Source organism: Ursus americanus, chromosome 14 (assembly GCF_024610735.1).
Source record: "Ursus americanus isolate L20-20 chromosome 14, mUrsAme1.1.p, whole genome shotgun sequence".
NCBI classification, from domain to species: Eukaryota; Metazoa; Chordata; class Mammalia; order Carnivora; family Ursidae; genus Ursus; species Ursus americanus.
Genome location: NC_142140.1, coordinates 45,937,305 through 45,964,415, shown reverse-complemented (window position 1 = coordinate 45,964,415; position 27,111 = coordinate 45,937,305). Strand labels below are relative to the sequence as shown.

The 27,111-nt window shown below is 59.5% G+C and overlaps 1 protein-coding gene across 11 annotated transcripts; it reads right to left on the bottom strand.

Annotated features, from left to right (window-relative positions):
- Positions 1–322: 322 nt before the first annotated feature.
- On the bottom strand, positions 323–26,289 carry WIZ (WIZ zinc finger). 11 transcript variants are annotated; one of them, XM_045778848.2, is made up of 13 exons: positions 26,133–26,289; positions 24,477–24,740; positions 19,526–19,598; positions 15,747–17,884; positions 14,211–14,534; positions 9,878–10,048; positions 8,474–8,977; positions 7,002–7,400; positions 5,855–6,406; positions 4,212–4,739; positions 3,589–4,008; positions 3,115–3,310; positions 323–2,075 (listed from the first exon to the last, which is right to left on the bottom strand). In XM_045778848.2, the coding sequence occupies exons 2-13, from the start codon at positions 24,679–24,681 to the stop codon at positions 1,916–1,918; spliced, it is 5,670 nt and encodes a 1,889-aa protein (XP_045634804.2). In that variant the 5' UTR covers positions 24,682–24,740; positions 26,133–26,289; the 3' UTR covers positions 323–1,915. The 11 variants fall into 11 exon arrangements, with proteins under 11 accessions (XP_045634804.2, XP_045634806.2, XP_045634805.2 ...); XM_045778850.2 differs by lacking the exon at positions 7,002–7,400; XM_045778849.2 differs by lacking the exon at positions 9,878–10,048.
- Between the last annotated feature and the right edge of the window lie 822 nt (positions 26,290–27,111).

Below are 27,111 nucleotides of genomic sequence, written 5' to 3'. Positions count from 1 at the left end.
TAGACATGCCCACTCACAGCGTGGGATGGACAGAAGTGGTTGAGTCCTTCCTCCACCAGGCGAGATGTGTGCCTTGACCTCACAGGACCAGAAAAGCCAAGAGTGCAGGCCAAGACCACATGTTATCACAGCTTGTTAGCCTGTCCCTTCCAGGCAGGGGCATGGTGGGGGGCCTGGGGCAATAGCGTTGGGGGTAGAGGAGGCCTCTGCTGTCTATACTCCATGAGGTTATTCCCACTTTCCAGCCCTTCGCCATTGAAGTGAAAATGATGAGCTGAAAAACCACATGCAATAAACAAGAAGGAGCAGCCAACAAAATCTCTTAAAATCTCAGAAATGTTCAATAAACATTTGCAGAGCGAGAAAATAAATAACATTGCGAAGGAGCCAGCAACTCCCTTTTCCCCTCGTGTGATTCGGGTTCAGGGTGCCTGTGTCTCCAGACAAGTCACATGTCTTGAAGGCAGGCTGGCCCCAGCTCTCTGAAGGCTGCCAGCAACTGTGCGTTTCTCCCTCCCCCCGCAGGTCCCCCACACCCTCACTGGACAGCTCCTGCCCTTGGAGAGCCCTTCCAGCTTCATCACTTCATCCTGGCTCCCTTCCTAGACCAGCTGCCCAGAGTCTTGGTTCCTCTCCTCTGCTCACAGAAGCCGCTTCACCAGCAAGCCAGCTAGCCAGCCAGCCAGAGCCCCCCACCAACCATGCCAATGAGGGCCAACAGCTGGGAACTTGGGCTCATCCCCAGCTGAGTCTGGTCAGCTTGGCAGCCAACAGGAAAACCCAGGGCCTCCAGGGGCTCTGGGAGGAGGCGGCTCGATCCCAGCCCCGGCTGCCAGACGATGCCAGCCTGTCCACTCGACAGAAAAACACACCTTGGCTGCCTGCCCCGGGGTGTTTCCAGAAGAGAAATTTAATCTAATTTACATACTTCTAGGTACATCGATAACCAAAATGTGGCCACTGAAAAAAGTTAAAAGGTCAATCAGCTCCCGGTCTCTAGCTGGCCCAGGATTGCAAAATAAAAAGATCCACGTTCCTTATTCTCTACACAAAACGCGTTTTTAAAAAAGTGAAAGGTCTAGGGAGCTATACATAGAAAGCAACAGTGAAAAGAGGGAGGGGAGTGGGGTGGGGGAGGAGAGTCCCATCCCCACCCCCTCCTGGGCCCCGGAGTCCCCCAAGGCTCTGGGGGGCCTTGACATGGCAGGAGGCAGCTGTCAGCTCTGAGCTCTTCCAGGCTGGGAAGGCCCCTCTGGGGGGCGGCCAATAAGGATTTCCGTGGCATCATGGGCTCAGTGGGGGGCTCCCAGGCCCCAACAGGCCCTCAGAGGGAGCGTGCCTTCCCCTGAGCAAGCACCGTGGCATGATGTGGTCGTTTGACTCAGGAACTGGGGGGCTGGGGCAGATCCCGGGTCTTACGAGGTGCGTGCGTGCATGTGTGTATGTGCGTGCCTGTGTGTCTGTGTGTGCGTGTATGTGTGTATGCATGTGTGAGAGGATATTCACAGGGGCAAGAGGGAACCAAGACAGGGGTCTTTGGGGTCTTTGCAAATGGCCACGGATGGCAAACATAGCCCTGCCTGGCTGCTAGATGCGGGGGAGCGCTGGCCTTCCTCCCCTTGACCAGATCAGCTGCCACCACAAGAGACCTGGCCTCTCCCCCTGCTGGACCAGGTGGGCATGGGCTGAAGGAAGATGCTCTGTGTGTGGCCCCAGAGCCCTCGGGCTGGGGGAAGGGCCGCTAGCTGGCTCCTGGCGCCCCGGCTGTAGTGTGCCCGGCCCCCGAGGGGTACCGGTTTGAGGTTTTGGCTTGCTCCTTTGGAAACGGAAAAGAAAGAGGGAGGAGAGGGTGGAAGAGACGGAGGAGAAAGAGGAGACAGAGGTGGCACAAGAGGGAATTTGGAATGCTTTTGTGTTAGGGCGCCTCTGCCACCGCTGTCTGTGCCTGCGGGGCCCGGGGCTCCTCAGGCGGGGGGTCCGCTTTGGAGAAATTCATCTCCAGGATGTGCCGCTGTAAGTGCCGCACCCACTCCTCCTGGATAGAGAGGGGCCCCTGGAATTCCACCTCACAGAACCTGTGTGGAGGAACAGAGAAAGAGAGAGGAGTGGCCACTGCCACGAGGAGAGGCAGATGTGTAGCCCTGCCCACGTCCCTGAGCACCAGCCACACTGCCGCTACTCAGTGTGCAGAGAGCCAGCCCAGGATTTCAGGGAAGGGGACCCAGAAGCCAGATGTTTCCACATGGACAGTTGCCTGTACCCATTCCAGGATCAAGGTAGGGTCCCCTAATGACCCCCATCTCTATGCTCAGGGCAGTCTGCTGGCTCTGATGCTGGGAAAGTGCCATGGGGCTTCCCAAGTACCTCTGCCATCTGACTGAAGCATGTGATCTGAGAGGGGAGAGAGCCCAGAGAGGCAGACCCCACCCTGCCAGGCTCCAGGACAGAAGGACAGCAGCTGGGGAAAGGGGGTCAGGCACTAACTCACAGCCACCCTGCTCATGCACCCAACTCACCAACTCCCTACGCTTGAGGTCCCAAGGGAGGCCTCATTGAGCAGGGGCCCAGGACCTGAGCTCAAGGCTCCAAAGACTTGGGTTCAAATCTTACTTCTGACTTGGCCTATCTGGCCCGAGGCAGGCCACCTTAAGTCTCAGAGCCAGTTTCCTGGCCTCAGATGTACGCCTGGACTTTGGTAAAAATGAACTAAGACCTGTACTTTCCTTAATCAGGCAAACACTTGTTGAGTGCTTACCATGTGTCAGACATAGTTCAAGTGCTTTATATATATTCAACTTTTTTAATCTTCACAGCATAGCTGTTCCCAACACCATTTTATAGGTGGGAATACTGAGACATGCGGCAGGAAGCCCTTGCTCAAGGTCACTATGCTGCTAAGTGTCAGAGCCAGCACTGGAACCCTCAGGGTCCCAGCTTAATGCTCTGAGGTGCCGCTGTCTGTTGAGAAGCTCTTAGCCTGCGTTCAGCCACACTCTAAGGCAGTCCTTGAGGCTACATTTCCTGCCCCCACCAACCTGTCTTGTTCAGAGGCTCTGGGTGACTAATTCCCAGGTGGGTGGTCTTTCTCCCCCACCGACCCAAGGGGCTGCGTACCTGCACTTGAGAGTGTAGATGTTGCCAACGAATTTGACCAGTGATGTTTGGGGGGGCCGGGGTACCAGGGAGGGGACCGGCCGGACCCGGGGCGGGGGTTGCCGCACCTCCTCCAGCTTCTGCTGTAGATCATTGGCCTCTTCGCCCCCTCGGACCGCAGAGGCATCTGGAGGGCGGGCTTGTCGGCGCTCAAATTCTGAGGTGGGGAAAGGTGAAGAGAGGGATAGGAGATAAGCCAGAGGGCAAGACTCCTGGGAAGGTTCCTGCCTTTAGCAAGCAAGGGGTGGAGGCTGTGGGGAACTGTAAGACAGGACAGCTGGTGACTGGATGCTGCCTAGGCCTCAGGACAGGTGGCATGGTGCCCAGATGCGAGAACAGGCGAGCAACTGGGGAAGTGACTAAGGGCAGATGCACAGTGGAGAATCCCAGTGGCAGGCACCCCCACCCTCAAAACCCCCTCCCACTAGCACTCACTGTTGATGTTCTGCCGCTGGTGCTCCTCGGCCTTGACAGCGCCTGGTGGGCTGGCTGCCAGAGGCCGCTCACCACTGTCAGCTGCCCGGCCAGCCTCAGGCCCTGGCTCACCCCCAGCACTGCGGCCCACCACAGCCAGGCCCCCGGGTGCCAGCCCTAGGGGCGGCCGCTTGTCGCTGTCACGGCCGTGGCCAGCGCTGCGGAACTTCTTGGTGAAGGGGCGGCCGCCCTGGATGTAGCTGCGGTAGGCCCCCACCTTCTGGGGCCGGTGCTTGATCCATTCGCTCAGTGTCTCAATGGGTGAGCCGTTCACACACCACTCGGTCACGCCAAATTGCCGCAGGTGCGCCCGCGCGTGGCTGGCCAGGGCCTTGCGGTTTTCGAAGTAAAGGCCACACAGCTCACAGCAGGCCTCAGTGGCTGCAGGCAGAGGGGGTGCTGCTGAGTCCCAGCCCAAAGCGAACAAAGAGTACCCAGAAGGCCCTGCCCAGGTCAGGAGTCAGTCCCGCCTCCCACTGGGGCCTTGCCATGGGCCCCTGCTGGGGGTCAGTGTGTGCGTGGCACTGCCAGGCCCTGTAGGCCCCAGCAGATGCCCTCCCAGGACCCTGCCACCCACTGCTTACAGGAGTGGGAGGTCTTCTCGTGGAGGGTCTTTGCCTTGAAGGGCAGTTCGGTCTGGATGTAGGTCTTGGCCTTGACCTCTGCTGGGAGGAGGCGGTCCTCCTGCAGGGGCCGCTTGGCTGCCACTGAGCCCAGGTAGCCAGTGGCTGAGGGCTTGGCACCAGTGATAGGTGCCAGGCTGAGCTCTCGAGGAACCTGGGCCGGCCCAGCTCCTGGTTTGCCCGGGCGGCCAGCCATTGGCGCCAGTGGCAGGGGGGCCTGCACAGGCCCAGGAGCAGCCGTGGGAGGCCCATCCTCAGCCAAGGCAGGGGCCAGGTCTCCGGCTGGCGGCTCTTTCTTGATGAGGCACGGTTTGGACTTCTTCTTGAGGATCTCCCGCAGCGTGTCAATGGGCGAGCCGTTGACAGACCACTCGGTCACACCCATCTGCCGCAGGTGGGAGCGCGCGTGGCTCGACAGGCCCTTGCGGTTCTCGAAGAACTCACCGCAGAACTCACAGCGGATGTCACGCACAGGCTCTGCCCGGGACGCTGCAGGGGGTCCAGAGTGGAGGGAGGGGAGGAGAAGGAGGCAGCTGCTGCGGCAGGAAGCCTCCAAGCCCAAGGCTAATGTTAAGTGCCTGGCTGTCCCGTCCATGCAGCCCCAGACCCGAATGACCCGCTCCCTCATCCGCTTCCAGGGGCCCTTGTGTACATTCAGCCCTTCTGCTTGTTCTGTCACCTCAAATTCTAGCTGGCTTCAAGATGATTCCCTGTGACACTGAGAAGTATTGAGGAGCAAGCAATTCCTCGATCCTGGGCTCAGACACCAGGTTGGCTGTGGCCCCTTATGTTACACTGGGCAAACCACTTCCCCTCTGAGCCTCAGTTTCCTCCTCCACAAAATGCAGATGGAAACCTCCACCTGGAGGGAGCAGCTCCAAGCATGTGGCACACAGCTGGTATGAAATGCCCCTGAGCACTGAGGCAGAGGCCTGGGCCATCCTCACCTGCTCAGCACAGACCTCAGCCAACTCAAACAGAAAGAACAGTGACAGGGACAGTACAACTACCGACTATGGTATACACACGGCTTCATTTACGCAGGCACCATGCTAAGTGCTTTATACCACTTTGGAACTATACAGAGCTCAGGCCATGCTTATCTTCTACCCCCAGAAAGACGAAACTTGCCCAAGGTCACATACTGCTGGATTGTAAGAGCTGAGCACTTAACTTGAACCTAGCTCCAAATGCCAAACACTTAGCGACCAGGAATGTCAGGAAGAGGTTGCAGCCTCCCACTTCCAGTCCCTATACTCCTGACTGTGGCAGACATCACTAACTGACTCCTCCAATCTTTCTCCCTAGGAATCTGGTTGGTAGACACTACCAATCAATTGACGATGGCCCAAAAGGTAAAATCTTTTGGGCATCATTGAATGGCACAATTCTGCCTCCCCAATGTGGATGGAGAATCAAGCAGCAGCTCAGCTGGGGGGTCTGCATAGCAAGAACGCACAGCTAACCCCTTGTTCTCTGGACCTCTGTATCCTCCCTTCTATTTCTACCCTGGGTGCTCTGGGTACCCATGAAGTGTGTGGGGGGGGGGCGGAGGGAGACCCCTCTACCTGTTCTTACTGCCCTGCCCCCGGGGTCACACTTACACAGGTTCAGGGGGGCCATGTCTTCCCGTGGCGCCGCCCAGGGACCCTCTGATGGGTGTGGCTCCCCATGAAGGGCCCCTGGCAGCATCTCCCGTTTGATCTCCACCCGCATTTGTTCAGGCTTCAGCTTCTTGGGCAGGGAGGGTGCAGCCAGGCCTGGGAACATCTTCCGGGCCGTGGGAGGAGGAGAGGCAGTTGGTGAGTGGCCCAGGGGGCTGCCTGGTGGCGGAGGCAACTTCTTGGCCAGGGGTGAGAGGTGAAGGTCTGCGGGGCTGCGGGCTTCCAGTGAGCTGCCAGGACCTCCACTGCCCACGACCTTGGCCAGGGCTTTCGGGCTCGGCCCTGGTGGGTTAGGGGGGCCACCAGGCCGGGACTGGGTCCGTCTCTTGAGGATCTCCCGTAGTGTGTCAATGGGTGAGCCGTTGACATACCACTCGGTCACGCCCATCTGCCGCAGGTGTGAGCGTGCGTGACTTGATAGGCCCTTGCGGTTCTCGAAGAACTCACCACAGAACTCACAGCGGATGTCTCGAGCTGGCTCTGGGCCCGAGGCTGCAGCAGGAGAAAGGAGTAATTAGCATCGTGGGCATCATTAGCATCCTTGTCTGTGGGTCTCCTGGTCGGCTGGGCATGGGCAGCAGCATGCCCACAGGCTGGGGTGGTGGTGGAGGGCAGGTGCAAGCGAGGGAACTGAGGAGTGGGGTGGGGGCCAGACACTCAGCAGGAGTGAGGGGAGACTCCAGAGAGCACATGGGCCCTTGGTCCTGGCAGAGGATGGAACCAAGACTCCACAGCTCTGCGGGTCCCGGGTCCCAACAAGGATGTGGGCAAGAGGGCAGGAAGTAGTAGCCTAAGTGCCAAATGCTATCCAGACCAGGGGCAACCATGGACACTTTCCACACCAAAAGGCAGCACCCCACCCTTGGCCTTTATTCTCAGGGAAGGTCATAGTCATGGAAGTCAAAGGCCAAGAAAGAGGGCCTAGCAGCCAACTGCCAACAAGATCTCTGGGCAGAACCAGCCCACTGCGAAGGGCCCCTGTCTACTCCCTGCCCCAGCAGGAAAGGAGTAGGGAGGGGGCTGTGACCCCCCCGGGAGGGGCTCCAGGGCCCGCAGGGAGGAGGGAGCGGCTGAAGCGAGAACCTACAGAGGTTGAGAGGAGACGGCTCCACATCAGAGGCCCAGAAAATGCCGGCGGCTGTGGCGGCCGAGAGGTCCTGCTTCCCCCAGGGGCTGGCCGTACCCGCGGCCTTCAGCTTGGCCTTCTTGGCCGGCGGTGGGGGGGGGAGCAAGGAGAGGGCCGGAGAGGTGGGAGGAGGCCGCCCCAGCTGGGCCAGGGTGCCGCGCCCGGGTGGGAGGCGGATCTGGACGCCGTCCCTCCTGATGAGCCCGTGGAGCACGTCTATGGGGGATCCCTTGGCGTCCGGGTCGCTGACGCCCAGGTGGCGCAGGTGGGCACGGGCGTGGCTGGACAGGCCCTTGCGGGTCTCAAACCAGGCACCGCACAGCTGGCAGTCCAGCTCTCTGCCCCCGTCACTATCTAAAGCTGCGGAGACAAAACACAGGGGGGGGGGGTTCACGGCCGCCACCTTGGCCGGCCCTAGGGGACTGAGGCAGGAAGACCTGATATGATTCAAGGCTGCCCAGGCCGATCGGGGATCAAGACTTGTGCCGTAGGTTTATTTTAAGAGGTTTTGGGAAACAGAATGTCCTATTCCCTGCCTAGCCCTTTCGCATCAAGGTGAATGTGGAGAGCTTAAGGATGTGGGGTGGAGAGGTGGTGGCCAAATTCTAGTGGCACAATCTGATGCTCCCAGGCACTCTTCCCCGGGACCCCAGCTGTGGGAGCTGTGTGGGTGCAAAGCAGGGGCCTCACCCAGCTGCCAACCATCAAAAAGCCAAGGGCAGACCTGCTCAGGGCCTTGCTCCTGAAAGCACAGCAGACAATGGAAGCAGCTTCATGGGAACATGAGGTGCCAACTGGGGTGCCCCACTGGGCAGGGGGCCAGACCCTGGGCTCACCCCAGGCTAAACAAATGTGTGGGAAGGCCTGACTTCCTCAGAGAAGCCATGCTAAATCTGATCACTGCACCTGGGAGGGAGGGGGGTGGTTCTTCCCAAACCCTTCTGTGTCATGCCCACAGGCAGCCCAGGAGGTATGGCTCCACCCATGGGCACAAGTAGAGGTGCCTCTGCACAGACAGCCAGGAAGATATGAAGACAGGGCCAACTACAGGACCTCCTGCCAGGCGGATCACCTGTCTGCCTGCAGGAACCAAGATGCCCCTCTGGGGAAGCCAGGCCCACAGGAGTTCTGGTTACCTTCACTGACCCAACTCTCAGGCTCAGAGAAGGCCAAGAGTGCCCCTAAGTGGTGAGGATGACTCTGGCAGGCTCAGCAGCCACAGCCAGGCCTCCAGAGGGAAGAACAGCAAAGTATAGTGGGAGGCAGATGATAATATGCTGCATGGCCAGCCCAACAGGAGACATGGTGCTCTGATCAATATTCTGACCCAGTGGACCCAGGACATAGGAGCTGTAGTCCCCACTGTTCCCACCCTGGGCTCTGCAGCCCTCCCGGTGCCAGGACCTCCCTCAGCTCCCGGGACCCGCACTCACTGAGGTTTAGGGGCCCTTCGTCCTCAGACTGGGGCCACTGTGCCTTTGGGGAGGCTGGCCGGGGGCTCAGGGACAGCTGGGGGCTCTTGTCCTCAGGATTCTTGGGGGTAGGGGAACCCGCCAGGGCCAGTGGTGCCTTCTTGAGGAGTGGGGAGCTGGGCGGGTGGGCCAAGCCCTTGGTTGAGAAGCCGGGAGGTGACTTGATGGCCTTGTTGACAGCAGGGGCATCCAAGGGCTTGGCCAAGGCAAGCAGGCCAGGCCGAGGGCCCCCAGCGACCACCTCCTTCGGTGAGTTGGACTTCTTAGACAGGCCTGGGGGCAGCCCGAGGGGTGTGTCGGGCAGGCCCTTCTGCTTCACGAGCTCGTAGAGGAGGTCAATGGGGGCACCGCTGCTCTCCGACTCCGCCACCCCCAGCTGCCGTAGGTGGGAGCGCGCGTGGCTGGACAGGCCCTTGCGTGTCTCAAAGCAGGCACCGCAGACCTCGCAGGTGGTCAGGCTCTGGGCTGGAGGGCGAGATGGAGGCCAAGAGAGCTGGCTGTGAGGCCCCTCAAGACCTGCCCTCCCCACTTCTCCTCCTCCCAGGACCCCACACACCCAGGCTCCCTGCAAGCCTCCCTGACCCCTAAAATGACCCTAGTAAGGCAGGAATCAGCCTGTCCAGTTTGCAAATAAGGAAACTGAGTCTCAGAGAGGGAAGAGTTGTACCCAAGGGCACACAGCAGGAGGCAGAGCCCTTTTGTGGTCCAGCCAGTAGAACGCCTTCGGATATCCAACATACCAGGGTGTCCTGGCAACAGGTGTTCACATAAACACTGACCTGCCAGTCACACGGTTCCCAGAGCTGTCCTAGCCAGCCTCTGCAGCTCAACTCATGCCCCAAACACTGGGTTGGAAGGCCCAGCCACAGTCCCTGTGGTGCCCTACATCCTTTTCCGCAGAGCCCTTATCACTGCCTGTCTCCTTCTCTGCCTCCCTGCTCTCCAATTTCAATGACTCCAAGGACAAGTGCCAGGCCTGTTCTGCTCTCTCACATCCCTGGAGTCTAGCACAGTGCCTATCAACCACTCAATAATGATCTCAATATCAACGTACAGACGAGACAATATCACACAGAAGATCACATAGCTAATGAGGGCCAAAGTCAGCAAATGAATTGGGTCTGAGTGTGAACTCTTGAAAACCAGGCTGTTTCCCTGGATGCCCCTCCCCCACCCAGTGAGGGTACAGCTCAAGGCCATGCTCGCCCAGGGCAGCAGAAGCTGGACAGAAGACAACCAGATGTCTCCTTAGTGCCTTCGGGTAAAGAGAAAGCTGTTGACCTCATACTAACCCCAGGCCCAAGAGTTCCCTGTAAGTGTGACCAGCCTGGCCAGCTCCCTCACCTTCCCACTTGGGTCACTCACCCTTGAGATCTGGCAGCTCCTGCTTGCTGCCATGAGGAACCTCTGCAGCCACTTTGCTACTCAGCCGATTGGCCACCTGCTCCAAGGGCCCAGGGACAGGCAGGCTCTTCTTGGGGAGCGGGGGGGAGCCCAAGTCCATGGCCACCATTGTGTTTTCCTCAGAACCCAGGCCTGTGAGGTTAGGAAGACAAGCTCAGCCCAGGCTGGGTGCGAGCTGTCTACCCCCATAAGGACTGACAGTGGGGGGCATGGAGCCTTCTTCCTCATCCTTGGCATCTGCTCTCACTCTGGGTGGCAACTCACCCTATGAGAACAGAGGCTCCATCCAAACTCCCAGCACCAGGATGTCAAGGCTGCACACTGACTAAGAGCACCTTCCACCCACCAGAACACACACTGGCTGGGGCAGTGACTCCCATCCTAGATCTGACAAAATATCTCTCTGGGCAGAACTTGTGCAGGGGAGGATGTCAGTCTTGGGAGCAGGTAGGTTGCAGTCAAAAGGGGAATCCAGTAAGAGAAGGCCAGAGTCAGAGGCCAGAGAAGCAATGCAGAGATGAGGAGCCAAGGACAGGAAGGAGACCCCACAGGACTTGTGGGGAACCTCCACCAGACAAGACAGCTGGGGCTGCAGAGAGAACTCGGGGCTCCGCAGTAGTCTGCTAATCACAAGCTGAGCCCTAAGTGGGGTAAGGTGAGAACTGGGAGTCTGGATCAGCCGGGATCTGAATGGAGACAGGAAAAGTGGGAATCACAGAACTTTCTAGGAAGTTTCTGAGGCATCCGTCAGGTCAGGAAGCTTCCCTGAATGAGGTGTGTATGAGAACAGGGAGTTGAAGGTATGTTTTTATAGTCTAATTTTTCAGAGAAGGGGGCCTGGGTGGCCTGGGAGCCCCAGGTTTAGCGTTCAGGGCATGGAGACAGCTCTGAGGCTGAAGAAACTGTGTGTTAGATGGGGCTTTGGAGTCGTCCACTGCTAGGGGCAAGAAGCCATGCAGGTCCTCTGCTCAGTTTGAATCCTACGGAGGCAAGGAGAAGGCAGGCAGGGGGGGCCACCGGGGCCCGGGACACCGAGGACTTTGTCAAAGTCGCCGGGTGGAGTGGGCGCGTCTGTCAGATGGTGTAGGGACCGTGTCTGAAGTGACTTGGAGTGGGTTTCCGCGCCGGAGGGATCGAGACTGTGGCGAGGGACGCTCCCAGGGCTCCAAGGGTAACAGGGAACATCTGTCAGACGGGGTGAGGGTCCCACGGAGCAGCGGCGGAGAGTGTTTTTGAAGCCCGGGACCCTACGAGCTGCGACAGGAGGCCCGGGGCCCGCGCGACGGGAGGGCCTTGGTGGGGAGGGGGAGTCCCGGAGACTGGACGGCGGGCGTCGGGGGCGGCGGCAGGGGGCGGGCGGAATGCCGACTTTGCCCTCCCCGCACCCTCCCCGGCGCGGGCTCTTACCCGGCGCGGGCGCCGGCCCGGGCCCCGGCTCCGGCTCGGCCTTGGGCCCGTCCCGCGGCGGCGGCGGTGGCGGCGGGGGCGGGGGCGGCGGCGGCGGCGCGGGGACGGCCGCGGGGCCCGGGCTCGGGGGGCTGGGCGGGGGCGCCCCAGCGGGCGCGCGCTCCCGGGCGCCCCCCGCGCGCGGCCCCGCCGCCGCCTTGCTCTCCGCTTTTGTCACTCGGCACTGGGCGGTGGAGGCGGCCATCTTGGCTCCGGCGCACGCGGGGCGGCCGCCCCAGGCGGGAGCAGCCGAGCGCCGAGCGCCGCCGCTGAGCCCGCTCCGCTCCGCCCCGCCCCTCGGGGCGCGCCCAGGGCGGCCGGCCGAGCGCCGAACGCCGTGAGCGAGCGAAACATTTGTCCCGGCCCTGCTGTCCGGGGGTTGGGGTGGGTGGGTGGGTGGAGCTGGAGCCTCAGGGAGCGGCCCGCACCCCTGCTCACCGAAGCACGCACGCCGCGCTGAGCGCGGCAGCCAACTGCAGTCCCACCCCTGGCCTGGACTGGACGGGACGCTCTTCCCCCCACCCCGAACACCCTTAAGGCTAAAATGGGAATCCTCCGACCACACGCATTTGCCTTAACAGCATCCAGGCTCCTGGAGCCCCGACAGGCGGAGCTAGGACCTGCCCCGGGATCCTTTTCCATTCCCTATCCTGGAATTCTCCCTTCCGTGTCGGAGATCCTGGAAGACACCAGATCCCAGCTATGAGGATCCCACATCATCCTGGTATCCAAATGTCCCCCTGCCCCCGCCGGCGCTGTCCCGCAATCCTATGGAACTTCCCACACGACCGCCGCCGGCACCCCATTTCAGGCACCACCTGCTTCTCCCCAACACCAAACAGATTGCCCCCCGCTGTTCCTTGACAGCTGAATGGGGCCAGAATCTGACCGTTGCCCCACCCCCTACGGCCCACTTAGTGCTGTGGGAGATGCTTCTAAGAACAACGGTGCAGGGCGGTGCCCAGACCTAGCCTTAATCTTGGACATCCTTCCTCAAGGCAAGGCTTCCAGGACCTTCCAAACCACTCATTAACAGCCTTCCGGCCCACCAAGTGTTAACCGAAAGCCTGATCAAAGCCCGCCCCCCCGCCCCCCGCACCCGTGGACAAGGCCAGGACAGTATCAGACTGAATGCTGACACCCCAATGTCTTGCCCGTCTCTGTCAGCACTGACTAAGGGCTGCCGCATTGGTCTTCTAGTGGAAACAGGTTGACCAGAGCTGAACCTGACTGCTGGACACAGGCTGCCATCCCTGGGGGGCCTGACCCAGTGCCAAGTAAGGAGTTTGAGCCTGACAATCAGGCCTCTACACTCTAGACAAAAAAAGAAGAGGGCACGGCTGTAGCTTACAAACTACCTCCTGTACCCCCCAGCGGTCCTCAGAGCCAGCTCCACTTCGCAGCCGCGACTGAGATACCACAAAGCTAGCCAGGTATGTGAGCTGAATGCCCAGGCAGCAGCCTTCAGCAGAGGCAAGAAACCTGAGGTCATGTCCCTACTCTACCTCTTTCCAAACTGTGACTTCAGTCAGCCACTATGTCCTTTCTGTGACTCGGTCTCCTTGTCCAAGGAGGACAGGGGGCTTTAATAGCACCACTCTCCACTTTGCAGACCCTCAGGTGCCTTTCACTGATAAGGGGGCTTGCATATGGGTCCAGCGGAGTTCAGAGTACAGATCTAGGTAGGACCCTGGAAGCTCCAGGCAGGAGAAACAGAAGGAAACCCCAGCCCAAGCTGCTCCTGGACAGTTCCCCCTGTTCAGGAACTTCTCCATTCCCCAGAGCCCACCTACTCCTCACTGCCGAGTTCTCTGCTTTGAGATTCAGTAAAGGCTCCTACAAAGTCTGGATTTTCAAGGCTGGGTACTTCACCTTTCCACTCCCTCGGTGGTGCCCAGCCCTAGGCTCCTTAACCAAAATATTACTTCTGGATTTCCCAAGCTGTCCTCCATGGAGAGACCACCAAACATGGTGTTCAGAAGTCTAGCTCTGCTGCTTTGTGGCTATGTGGGAAAGCAGATGACCTACAGTTTCCTTATCCACAAAACAGGAACGCAACAATCCTTAGCCCCACAGAATGGTTTAGAGGCATAAATGAGATGAAACCTTAGTATACAACAAGCACTCAGTTATGGGAGGGGTTATCAATGCTGCTGGACAAAGTAGGCCCCAATAAAAATCCAGAATGTAGACTCTAGCTCTGCAACGTCTGACAGAATTACAACTAACCTTGCGTTACCCACATTTCAAGTGGTCCATAGCCCTATGTGGCCGTTAGTGACCTACAGAACATGTATTTAAAGTACCTTTCCATTTTAGAAAGTTCTATCAGACAGCGCTGCTCTAGACCAAAGACACTTTTAAGAGCAAAGATGCTGGAGCCTGACCTGAGTGGGGTTTCAAAGCCCAGCTCCACCCCTTCTGGCTGTGTGTCCTTGGGCAAGTTAAGTAATTTCATTGTGCCTCAGTTTCCTCATCTGTAAAATGGGGATAATAATAACACCTGCCCTATAGCACTGTTGTGAGGATGTAAATAAGTTTGTGTTGGTAAAGTGCTTAGAACATATTTGGCTACTAGTAAGAGCTGAGTAAGCGTGTGTTAAAATCACTATCAGGCAGGGCAGGGGTGAACTGGATCCAGAAGTAGCCCTGACCCAGCCCCTGAGTAAAACAGAAATAACCTCTAAGTGGCAGGGCAGTTGTAAGGACAGTTGTCAGCATACTTTGTAAAGTGACTTGAAACACTACCAGGAAAGCGGAGTGGCTACCCCCTCCACCTCCCCCACATCTCTGATGGGGCCCTGAGAAGGGTCAGGGCCCCTACCCAATCCGCACTCTCTCTCCTTACCGTCTCCGTAGGCTGGCCCAGGGTCCTCAGCCCAGGTGGGTGGAAAGGGCACTGCGAGAGGTAAGCGGGGCCGACGAGAGGTCAGGAAGCTGCTAGGTGACCCACCAGGTTCGCAGCCCAGGGGGCTGGGGGGCCGCTCAGCAGCCGAGGTGGCCAGCAGCTCTTGCAGGATGTTGATGGGTGACACGGTGAGCTCCCAGTTAGTGATGCCAAAGTCTCGTAGGTGGGCCCGGGCATGGCTGGAGAGGCCGGCCCGGGTGTCGAAGCCAGCCCCACAGAAGTCACAGCGCATCAGGCTGAAGGTGCCTGGATCAAAGTTAGCCACTGTGGAGGGAGAAAGGACATGGACTGCCTGGAGTGGTGACTCTCTGGCCCCAGCCCTCCCTGTTCCCGGGGCTGCTCCCCCTCCACAGATCACACAGCCAGTGCCATCCGTGACCCTGGACACCTCCCTTTCCCTTTGCCATTCACCCTCCTGCCTGCATCAGCTCCCATGTGCTCACACATCCTCCCATCCTCCCACTCCAGGAAGCCTTCTCTGCCTAACCTTCCAGGTTTCCCCTCACATAGCTCTCAGCACCAGGGCCTCCACCCTCAGAAACCCTTCTCCAGTGGTGGATTTGCAATCCTTCGGCTGAGTGTTCAATTACTATCCTCGTGTGTAGAGCACATGCCTATTTTTGCTCACTATCATTCCAGTGCTGTCAATTAAATCTTTGTTGAGTGAAGACATGGCCAAATGGATAGGATGCTCTTCTCTGGGAGCCTGCTTGGATGCCCCCAGGTGGAGTCAGGGACCTCCTCTGGGCTTCCCCAGCCCCCAGCTTCCCCCATCACAGCCCCAATGGTCACCACCATTGTAAGTGCCTGGTTTTCTGGCTGTCTGCCCCCTGACACCCCCAGTGCACGCACACATGTGCACACACACACACACACTCTCTCTCTCTCTCTCTCTCTCTCACTCACTCTTTCTCAAACACCACACCAGCACCTCCCCCAAGTGGGATCCATGTCTGCCAGCGTCAGAACCACCCAGGGCACTCGTGTTGGAGACAGACCTCCAGAATCAGAACCCTGGTGCCTGGGAATCTGCATACCTCACAGGCTGCCCCGGGGGTTCTGAAGCCGGCCAGGGTCCCACACTCCTATTACTGGGCCGTGAATTCCAGGAGAGCAGGGACTGCGGTTTTGTTCTCTGCTGTGTCCCCAAGTGCCCAGAACAGAGGGGACCTCTCTCAATAAATATTTGTCCAATGAAGACATCAGTGACATTCCCTGCCTGGGGCTGCCTCCTCTGCCCATACTCCTTCCTCCAGCTGCTGGAAGGGCCAGGGCACTGGGGCGTCCCCACACCTGCACCGATGCGGTGGCCTTTGCCGCGGCTCCCAGTCTTCCAGAAGGGGAGGCCCTGACTTCCCCCTGCTTGGTGCTATGGGAGGATTTAGAGTGAGGGTTGCTCGGTTCAGAACTCGGCTGCCCAGCTGTGCGTCTCTTGGGCCTCGGAGGGAGGTGGGTGCCGGAGCGAAGCCGCCCTACCTTTTTTCTTCTTCTTCTGGAAGGAGAACCTGCGCTCAATGGCCTTCACCTCCTCAGCAGAGATGAAGTGCCGCACATTGTAGCTGACGCCCACACGGTTCAGGTGGCCCCGGACATGGTTGGCCAGGCCGATGCCGTTGTGGAAGCGATCAGGGCAGTAGGGGCACTTGCGCTCCTCGTGCTTCAGTGCCACCGCCGGGTCCCCATCCAGGAGCACGTCCAGCCCCAGTGGGCCGCCCAGCGGCGCATCCAGGAGCAAGAAGTCCAGAGGGTGGGCGCCCCCCAGCCCCAGCTCCTCAGGCTGCAGCCTCAGGGGCACCCTGGTTGCCGCAGCCATGACCTGTGGCCCCAGCTTTGCCACCAGCACAAGCGGCACCATCCCTTGGAGCTGCTGCTGCTGTGCCCGCGAGGCCTCGGCTGCCCTCAGAGCTTTTCGGAAAGTCCGCTTTAGGTCCAAGGCCAGCTGTGGGATGAGGCCAGGGGTAGCTAGGGGTGGAAAAATCCCATTTTCGGGGGAAAAGTCCATTTCTGAGGCCAGCGGTATGTCTTCCTCCTCCTCTTCGCTCCAAGGGTGTCTCCGGTCCCCCAGCTGGGCTGGGAGCCCCTGTGGGTGGACCACGCTCTTGTTTCTACTAGGCTGTAAGGAGTAGGGGGCGGATGCTAGAGGTGAGGGCAAGGCTGGCCTTCCTGGGAGCCTCTGGTCTGAGCCGTGCAGAAGTGGCTTTGACAGTGGGAAATCCCTCATGCCCAGCTGCTGGCAGCCTGGGCCAAAGGCCAGGCTGGGGTCATATCCAGCAGGGTTCTCCTGCCACGTGGGGGCCAAGAGCGGCTCAGCTTTGCCAAAGTAGTCCTCAGCAGCATCAGGGAAGCGGGCATATGCATCCTGGCTGGTGCCCGGCTGGCTGGCAGGGTCCTCCTCAAAAGCCTCGGCATCCTCCTCCCAGTGGGGTTGGGCATGCACAAGCCTCATGTGCTCCCTGAGCAGGCTCTCACTGGGCGCGGGGAAGCCGCAGAAAACGCAGCAACTGAGCCCTGCGGAGGCTCGGTAGGGTCGATAGGTGAGGGTGGTGGCATCAGGGCCTGGGCTGCCAGCCCCGCTGCCGCCCCCAAAGGGCTCCCTGGCAGGCTGGCCTGGAAGCTCATGCACGTGCAGTTTGGCATGCTGCACAAAGGCCTTGGAGGAATTGGTGCCAAAGACGCACTTGGGGCACTGCAGCCGTGCCTCCCGGCCCTCATCACCTGGGACCTGCTTCAGTTTCTGGATCTCTTCAATGATTTTCTCCCGGGAGGCCTGGTGCAACTGCCGGTGCTGCTCCAGGGCGCCGGGGTCGGCGAAGGCCCAGCCGCACTCCCCACAGGCCAGCGGGGCCAAGTCGGCAGGCGGCTCCTGGCCCGGGGCTCGGCGGTGCTGGCTCATGTGCTCCAGAAGGTGCTCCTTCTGCTTGAAGTAGATGCTGCACTCGATGCATGGGAACACGGCTGGCTCCTCGTCCTCATCCTCATCCGGGCTGGCCACCCCCTTGGCCACCTCCTCCAGCAGCTCGCACAGGTAGGGCCCCGTCCGGATCGGGGGCAACAACGGCTGTAGCCGCTCCACGGATGCCTCTGAGTTCACCGTCCAGGTCTGCGTGGCCACCTCCGAGGCCGACCTGGGCAGGCCCCACTCGGACGGCTGAGCCAGCCCTTCGAGGTCTGCCAGGTGCTCTCTGCTGTCCACCACTGTCACATCCAGCGTCTTAGTGGTATCTTCTACTGGCACAAGCACTGTCCTGAAGGAGGTGAGGGGCAGGGGCTGGGGCGGCAGGTCCATGTGCAGCCCTGCTTCCTGGGGTGGGGCCTGCTCCTCTGCATCTCGGAGCCAGTCGAACCTGGGGTGGCCCCGGGGGGCCTTCTCCAAGAGCTTCGCTTCACCCTGATGGTGCAAGAACCTTCTAGATCCCTCAAGCTCAATGTGGGGCTTCACGGTTCTCACAATGACCGAGTCCTCGAACCTCCGCTCAGATGGGATGCCCTCCCTGGGTTCCTGGACCAGGGAGTGCTCCCAGGTCCCCTGGCCATCAGGGGGGCCGGGGAAGTGGCCCAGGAGGTGGGGTGGTGGGGAGCCCGGCTGGAAGTCCAGGCTGCCTCCATCCCAGCAACTGCAAGGAAGTGCCAATGGGGACAGGTTAGCCATGGGCCTCAGTTTCCCTTCCTTGGGTGGGGGAGGGGGTCCTCGTAGGCAGTCCAAGACAAGCCCCATAGACCCAGCCTGAGGGCAACCTCAGGGGGGCCGGGAGTGTGGAGGTGAGGGCGGGGAGGTAGGGGGAGTGGATGTGGCCCTTCCAGAGCCGTTGGACCAAAAACCACATTCAGCTCCCAGGACGCACCTGTTCATGTAGCCCAGCCCTGTTGTATTGTGGGAGAGTGTGCGGGGTCCATCAGGGGTTACACCAGTGTCACAAGGCATGTCCTCAAGTCTGGTGGCACAGTCAACTCTCATCTGTCCCCCAGGAGGGCCCAACGCTCTGATCTGTACCCCAGCTGCATAAGACCAAGAGGTTTTCCCCAAACTGGGGTGATTTAGTTCATTTAGTCTCACTTTCCAGCAAATTTCGTGCAACCCTGTGGCGTAAACAATTCAGGGGAATGCCCTTTCCCCTGCAGCTCCCCTCATGGAAGGGCAGAGTCAGGAGTGGTTGAAGGACCCTGCTCAGCCTCTGGCCCAAGGACCCTGACCTCCTTTGGGGGAAGGGGGAGGCGAAGCAACCTCACTGAGCCTCAGTTTTCCAATCCTAAAAATGGGAACAAGTCCCCCAAACCAGGAGCCTCTGTGTCTTTATGCAACATCTAAGGAGCTTTCTCATATCCACAGTCAAAGAAGAGTTCACGTGAGGTATGTGCTCATTTAAATGGTCACAACTACAACACTTCAAATGGGGACCTTGACCCCGACCCCGGGAAGTGTAGGGAGAAGAGGACACAACTCCGTGCTGGGGAAATTCTTCATTTCACCAGATGCCTGGTTCCTGGTAAGCCCACAACCAACGTGGGTTCTTATCATGCCTGTTCCTGATAAATCTCCCTTCATTTTCAGGACCCTGCCTGTAAGAGGGGCTATCGATCATGCCTACCCAACAGGTGCAGAAATGGGTTCTACCGAGAGGCAGAGCGGAAATCACGGGGTCACCTCTCTCAGCCCCACTGGTGACGTGTGATACCAACAGGACCACCCCCCCTCCAGGGCCATGGCAAAGATTCAGTGGGGCAAACCTTTGCCAAGAGGCTAGTCCACAGCAAGTGCTCAACAAATGGGAACTATCATTAGCCCATCGCAACACTTATTACATATGAGCACCCACCAAGACTTAAAGGGTCGCTACTGTCACCGTTGCTGTCAGTTCTGACTCCTGTCCAACCTCCCTGGGGTCCTCAAGGCCAGTTTGTGAGATGTATCTTAGGGACTCTATTTTACAGATGGGGAAACTGAGGCTTAGAGAGGCCTGACATCATTCTAAGGGTCACCTGGCAGAGACAGGACTCCAAGGGTCTAACCTTCAGGCTCCTGTTCCTCTGGCCCTGCTCCTGGCAGGGATAATGAGAGTTGACTGTCTGTGTTCATCCCAGTCTTCCCCACCCCCTGCACATGCCCAGGCGCTTGCCTGCTGGGAGCCACCTCCTCCTGCCTGGCCTCCTGTTTCCCTCCTTTCCCCTTCTCACTCCCCAGGGGGCTTCCTTCGGGCCTAGGCACATCCTGCTTGCCCCCCTGCCCTCCCTGAGGTCAGGGCCAGCATGGCACTCACCAGCTGCTGATCCGATGGGTGGCGGAGGTGGCACGGGGGAGGGCTTCGCTGAGGCCGGGATGGGGCTGCCCGTCTGCAACAGAGAGGGGAGACCCTGAGGGGCTGGGGTCCTCCTGGCCGGGGTCCTTCACAACACCCCAGCTCAGGGAGCCCTGCCGGGCACCTCGGAAGGGCCCAGCCGGCTCCCCACCCCTCTCTGAGAGGCCTTTGGCCTCTGCACTCCTGAGCCTTGAAAGGGGTCTCTTTGGAGGAGTCTCCTGGGGGGGGACCCCTGGGGCTTCCTGCCTTCAACCCTCCTCTCTTTGCCCCCACCCAGCAGCCAAGGTGATTTTTAAAAATCACACCCTGGTAAAAACTCACCTGACTTCTCATCGTACTTCTGATAAAAGCCAGGTTCCCAACCACTAGCTACAAAGCCCGGCGAGGTGGGATGTCTGCTGATCTTTCCAGCCTCACTCCCTCTCCTGGCCCCTCACTCGCTCTGTCCTGACTCCTCTTGATGCCTCAAGCCCACCCAACTCTTTCTGGCCCCGGGGCCTCTGCATTGGCTATTTCTTCCATCTGTAGAGTCCTTCCCTGGTGGCTGACCAAAGGGAGCCCCTATGACTTTCTTTCTTGTCACCTGTTCCATTTCTTCACACTCTCCGAAATCGCCTGGTTTCTCTTGTGGATGCCTGCCTGCCTGCGTCCCAGCTAGCACATAAGCACCCCCTGAGGGTGGGGACTTTTTCAGCCTCATTCACTGTAGCATCCTAGTGCATGGCACACAGCAGGTGCTCAACCAATGCTTGCCAGATGATGAGCGAGGAACTCTAAGTCTGAGCTGCAGAGGGCCTGTCCTTGCTTCTCAGGCCCCCTTCCAGGCCTAAGTCCTAGAATCAAATCCCCTCCTGGGACCCCTCACACAGATAGAGCCAACTCTCCATTATCCGCCTGTGGAGCCAATGCCTGGAGCGACCACAGGAATCCTGGCCTGTGCCTCCTCTGCCCGCCACACTCGCCTGACATGGGTGAACGTGCCAGTTGGGGTGCAGGCCAACTGCCTGGGCCAAGGTTAACACACGGGGGGAATTGCGCCCCGTCCAGAGCCTGACAGATGCAATTGTTGGATTAGCTTCAATTGGAGGATGGTCCAGAAAGAGGGCGAGGGCCAGGGCTAGTTCTTTTTCCGATCCCCCACGGTTCATTTGCCCAGGAAATTGAGAGCTGACTGTCAGGAGCCAGAAGCATTAAAAGTGCCATCAGGGGTGGCGTGGGGGGAGGTGTCAGAAAGTCATGGTCACTGGCTGAGGGTCTTTCTACAGAGCGAAGGTCTGTGACCGTCACATGGCCTCTGGAAGGTGAGGGTGGCGATGCACTGTCTAGAGTTATTTCTCAGCCTCAGCACTACCGCACGGAGGGTTGGATGATTTTCCGTGTGCTGTGGGATGCCACATGGCATCTGCAGCCCCTCCCCACTAGATGCTGGTAGCCCCTGGGGCCCTAGCCCTGCAGTCATGACAACCAAAAGTGTCTATATAGACGTGGCCAAAGCGTCCCTTGCAGGCCCCCATCTGAGGCCCCCTGGAGTAGACTGATGGGGATTAGGGCCAGGCCAGGGGTACACTTGAATGCAAGGGCGAGTGTCAGGGTGGGTGGATGTGGGAGAAGGTGTGAGGGTTGGGAAAGCAAGGCCTGGACCAGCTAAGGGCGGGGGGGGGGGGAGGGCAAGTCATTCAGTGGCAGCAAGCCCCTGCACAGCCTAAAGGTGCAGTCTGAGGGTGTGGGCGTCCTGCTTCTGAGATTCTGGGACCCCAGTTGCCGAGATTCTGGGCGTCCCAGATTCGTTGATTCTGCGATTGGCGTTGTCTAAGGATTCCATGAGCCAGGGGGCTGTGTTGGCCTCTTTGAGCAGCTCCAGCGAGGCTCCTATTTTTAGTGGCAGCATTTTGGAGGAAGCAGGCCAAGCAGGGCCCCGTGTCCAAGACACCTGGGGGCTGGGGGGCTTGCCCAGCGGCCTCCGTGGCTGGCGGGGATCCAGAAGTCCCTGCAGGTCAGACGAGGTGCCTGGATGCAGCCCTTGGCCGTGGCCATGCCAAAGGGCCCTCATAGACTCCTGCTATCTGTGGGCCCCCGAGAGGATTTGAAAATGAGAGAGGGAAAATGAGAAGGGTATCCACAAGCAGCTTGAACCCCAAGCCAGGCAGCTTGGCAGTGTGGCCAAGAATCTAGACTTTGGAGGCAGACAGATCCAAGTTCAAGGCCCAGCAGTGACCGAAGGGCACGTCTTTCCCACCTGTTTCCTCCTCTGTATAAAGGAACAGCTACCGCGCATCTTGCAGGGCCAGCGACGGAGGCCAAGAAGATCACACAGTACATGCTCCATCCAGAGATGCGTCGGTGGGGGGAAGGAAGGGCTGTGAGAGTGCCTGGGATGGGGGTTGGGGCTGGCCCGGAGGCATCCCAGGTTGGAAGCTGGAGGCTGGACTGAGAGCCTCAGGTCTGCTCACTCCATGTTCTGATTTCCTCCCCAGCCTGGGGCCCCACACAAGGGCGGAAATAGCATGTCGTTCGTCCCCTGACCCCTGGTCCCAATGCCAGGCACGCACCAGACTTCATCAATCCATGTGGACCGTCTCAGCCCCCAACGCCTTGGCTGCACCCAGGAGGCCAGAGAGAGAGAGGCCAAGCATCAGGCGGGGGCTGTATGGAGGCTGTGGGGGCTCCAAGCCAATAGCCATAGTGGAGGACAGAGAAGGCCGTGGAAGCGTCCATGTCCAGACAGAGAACTTGGGAAGAAGCCGCTCTAGGGGTACCCTTGGGGGTCTCCGAGGGCAGGGTCGGGGTAAGGGAGGGCCCAGACTTTGGGGTGGAACAGCAGCCCCAGAGGCTGTTCCTATTTATAGGCATCACAAGACTCCTAGGGCAGGTGCCCGAGCCAGGAAGGGGGGTCGAGCAGGCCAAGAGGGGGGCGCTGTGTCCCAAGCCTAGGCCCTCCTCTAATCTCCAGGCTGTGACCCCACCCAGGTCAAGCCATCCCTGTCCCATGCCCCCATTTGCTCAAGGACATCATTAAGGGTAGGCCTGGCCCCCTTTGGCCGCCACGTTCCCCTCCTCCCCAGGCACATGGAGCCTGGTTGATTCCCTAGAGCGAGTGAGGACGCACCTACCTACCTACCTACCTACTTACCTTCACCCTCTCTTGCCAGACCTGGGCTTCTGCCCGGCAGAGAAGAAGTGACCAATTCCTCAGAATTAGACCCAGAGAGGACTCTGGGACCCCAGACCCTGCTTCCCTGGGGTCCTCACAAAATCAAAGTCTCAGGCCTGCCCTGGCCAGCTGCATGGCCTGGAACATGGTCCTGCCAATCTCTGGGCCCTGGTTACTCATGGTTTGGAGGAGGGGGTTGCTAAGTTTCCCTGAGCTGATACTCTCACCCTGTCATTCTCCTGTGTAACACCTTTGAGTACTACCCATCACCTCTGTGCCATTGCTTAGGTAGAGCCTGATGCCGAGACTCCCCCTGCCCTCTTTGTCTAACTCATTGTTCCTCATCCAGGACTCCAGATGGCCCCCAGGCTGGGCCCGGCTGGGCTTCACCCACTGCAGCCCCAGCGACTATGTCCTAACACCTGGTGGCTGGTTTGTCTCCCCAGCACCAGATGGCAGGGTCCATGAAGGTGAGGATGGAGTGTGTGTGTGGCCCCAAGAAGGTGCTCTGAAAATATCTAAACATGATGCGTGTTGCTAAGGGTGAGCTGGGGCAGGTCAAGGATGCCTTGACCCAGGGTGGTGGTTAAAGACGAGGGCTGTCAAGCCAGGTTAGAGCCAGCTGTGGGACCATGGGCAACTTACTTAACCCCTCAAGGCTTCAATTTTCCCATCTCTAGCACGGGATGATTATACTGAAGCTACCCCACAGGGATCTTTTAAGAATGACATGAGATGATCACATAGAGGGCTTGGCACGTAGGAAACTCCTGATGAGGTACATAGAAGTTCCTGGAAACCACGGCCTGTAGGGCAGGCCAAGCAGATGAAGGGGGACATCTGGCGCATCAGCCTGCACTGCCCCCACCACTCTGCTGCTCCTGCCTGGTCCTTGAACACACCAGGCTCCTCCTCACCACAGGACCTTTGCGCCTGCTGTTCCCACCACCTGGCTTGTCTTTCCCACCATTCATTGAATGCTCCACTCAAATTCCACCCACTCAGGGAGGTTTCCCAGGTCCTCCGGGCATGATTCTGGCACTCTGTTTAACACCTTCGAGACACCTGTCCCTACCTGCCCTTGTTGTCTGTCTCTCCTACTACAATGTCAGGCCTCTGTGGGAAGGAAGTTCTGACTCTTTTGTTTATGGCTGTATCCCCAGCACCTAGAACACAGCCTGACACATGGTGGTTGCTGAGTATTTAATGAATGAATAACAAATCTCCAGGTGGGGACAGTGTGAGATCTCCTTTTACTGAGTAAACCGAGGCACAAAGGGGTAGCTGGTGTCCCTGACTAACCAGTCTCTCCCCGGCCACTAGAGGGCACAAGCTGTTTTGGCCCATGGCTCAGGAGCAGGACTCCCCAAGACGCTGCAGCAAGAGGGAGCTGGGATAGGTTGATGGGAATGGGGTATGCCTGGGGAATAAGTGGGCTCTCAGGGCCAGATGCTTGGGGTGCTAAGCTGGGCACCTGGACCCAATTAATGTGCCCAGAGGAGGGAACTAGGCAGACCCGAGTTCAAGTCCCAGTTCCTAGCCACCCACTTGGGGGGGGCATTCATCAGGTCACTGGTTCCCAGGGCCTCTGTTTTCACAACCATAGAATGGGAAAATAAGCTGAGTAAAAAGAGAAGGCTCCGGACTCAAGCAGAATCAGAATCCCATCTCAACCCCTGCTGGGCTGGGTGACCTAGCCCTCTCTGAACCTCAGGGACCAGGTTGGATGCTCCCCCAGGACCACAGGGCCCATCCTCTTACCAGAAATGCCACCTCTGCCATCCAGAATGTCTCGGGGTCCCTCCTTGGTGACAGGCAGGTAATGGGTGGACCGGAAGAGGCCACCTTCACCTTCAGCAGCCTCGGCCCCACCTTCAATGTCTTCCCTCGGTGCTGGGCCAGGCAGTCTCTCAGGGCCACGAGGACGATCTGGGGCGGCCAGGCCGCCTGCCAGGGGCCCATCCATGGATGCTTTCTGCCTGGCTCCACTCAGTTGCTGGGCTGGCTCAGCAAGGCATTGTAGGTCTGGGGGCAGAGAGACAGGTGCTTAGGGGAGGTGGAAAAGGGATGCTTCCTCAGTTTCTCTTTCCTTGAAGCCCCAGTCCTCACCCTTGCTGCTCAGTGCCTCAGTTTACCTCCCAGCCCAGGAGAGCTAAGTAAACGGTGCTGAGGCCCTATCCATATGCATCATATCCCAGATGGCCTTTATCCTCAGTATGTCCCAGTCTGCCCACTCATAACTCCTCTTTACACGGCTCCTGTACTGTACTGCCTCAGTTTACCCCATTTTTACACATGCAAACTCATGCACCTTGTTTTCTTCCAGCATTAATCCTATCACTTCTCCCAGGTGCCTCCCTTCATTCACACACTGCTGCACTTTTCCCAATTGTGCCCTCGCTTCCATGCACATGCATCTCCTATGCCCATGCCTCAGCACGAATCCCAGCCACTTCTGCACTCTGATCCTATACACTATCCCAAGTGCCCCCATCATCACCTCTGCACTTTTCCCACACTCCAACTCCCATCTCCTCAGGACCTCAGGGTTCTCATTAACCCTTTCACCCTCACAGCCTCAAGTGACCCCAGCATTAACCCCTTCCCTTCTCCCCAACATCACCCCTCATGCATACCCAGCCTGGGCTCTTCCATCCCACCCTCCCAAGATTTCTCTAGTCTGCGGCCAAAAACGATGGATGGGGCTCCTGGTCCAGAAATGAGGACCCTGGGGAGGCCGTGTGTGTGTGTAGGGGGGTGGGTGCTGTCCTCTCCACCTATAAATACCTTCAAGGTAACGCGGAAAGTGAAGGGCAGGAATGAGGCGCCCTCCCCAGGGAGATGGTGGGGAGACCGGGCCCAGGCAACCGGGGCGGGGCCCGGGCTCCAGGCCTGGCTGCAGGCGCTGCCCTCGGGGGCCTGGGGGCTCCCAGGGGGCCAGTCCTTGGCCTGGCAGTCGTGGCGGGGGTCCCTGCCCAGGCCCAGAGGAAGCACCTGCGGGTGCCCACCCGGTGGGCACTGCCCGCAGGGAACAGGCGGGACCGCAACTTCGGAGCACTTTGGCAGCGTGGGAAGGGGCCTCCCGCCTGGACGCCCCCCGGGGGTCGCAGGGGAGGGGGCGGCGCCGCGCCAGCGCACCCCTCGTTGGGCCAGGGTCCGGGAGACGCTCCCTCCGCCCGTGCACTTCGGGGCAGGAGACCCCGTGGGACGCGCGGAGGTGGGGGGACACCTGCCCCAAGACCCCCGCTCCTCCCCGCCACCGGAACGGCCCCGCCCCCGACCAGGCCCCGCCCCTGCAGGCCCCGCCCCCGCCCCCCGCCCCGGGGGGTCCCGCCTGGCCCGGCCCGGCCCCGGCCTCCCCCTCCCCGTGCCGGCTCCGCCCCGCCCGCGGGCTCCCCAGGCCGGGCCGGGCCTCACCGGGGAGGCGGTGCCGCCGGCCAGGCGCCGGGGTTCGAAGCTCCCCTCCTCGGTGCGGCCGTCGCAGCCGCTACCGCCGTTGCCGCTCCCGGTGCCGGTGCCGCGGCCTCCGCAGCCGCCGCCGCCTCCACCGCTCGGGGGACATTGTCCCTTTAAATCGCTCCCCCCGCCGCCCCGCCCCCCCGGCGCGCCGCCGTGACCTCAGCGCGACAGCCCCGCCGCGCCGCCATGATGGGGAGGTCCAGGCCCCCCCTATCCCCCCCCCCCGCGCTGCCCGGGGGGGGGGGCTGTCAGCGGGCGCGCCGCCATGTTGGGAGTGGCCAGGCGGGTCACCCTTAAAGGGGCCGCGCGGCCTGAGAGTCCAGGGAGAGGGTCTGTTTCCATGACAACACTCTTGTCCCCCTGCCCCCAATCGTTCCTCATCACCCTACTGGTTCTTCCAATGCTAGGCCTGCTAATAGCACCAGAAGAGTGGGGAGGGGGCAGAGAAGTTCCCCCATGGGTCATTTATAGGTCATTGAAAACTCCACCCAGCCAATCCTTATCCTTAGGTTCCCTGCCCCTAATCAGCTACCTTCCAACCACAAGTCTTCTCCCTCCTTTCTCATTATCCACACTGGACTTCAGCACCTCCATGCCCCTAGAGCTGCCCTGGGTCCCCAATGCCCTAGGTCCACCCAATCCCAAGGATCACAGCCTCCAGAACTACCTCATCATGAATACATAACAGGTCTGTCGCTTTCTTCCATCCACCACCCATCCATATGTCCAACCACCCATTCATCTCCCTACCCATTCATTCACACACTCAACCAATCAACCACTCATCTATCCATTCAATCAACTAACCAGCTATCCACCCATCCATCCAAACACCCACTCAAACCACCCATCCACCTTCTGTCTACCCACACATCCATCCAGCACTCAACCAACATCTGGTCCTGTCAGCCAGCTAGCCACCCACCCAAATTCCCAT

What these genes read in the sequence shown, in the direction of transcription:
- WIZ (XM_045778848.2), bottom strand. Translation starts at nt 24,681, where the DNA reads ATGGATGGGCCCCTGGCAGGCGGCCTGGCCGCCCCAGATCGTCCTCGT. An exon ending in TGGCAGAGGTGGCATTTCTG is followed by an intron (nt 19,599 to 24,476) that starts GTAAGAGGATGG and finishes TCTCTGTTGCAG; the next exon opens with ACGGGCAGCCCCATCCCGGC. An exon ending in CGAGAAGACCTCCCACTCCT is followed by an intron (nt 4,009 to 4,211) that starts GTAAGCAGTGGG and finishes CTCTGCCTGCAG; the next exon opens with CCACTGAGGCCTGCTGTGAG.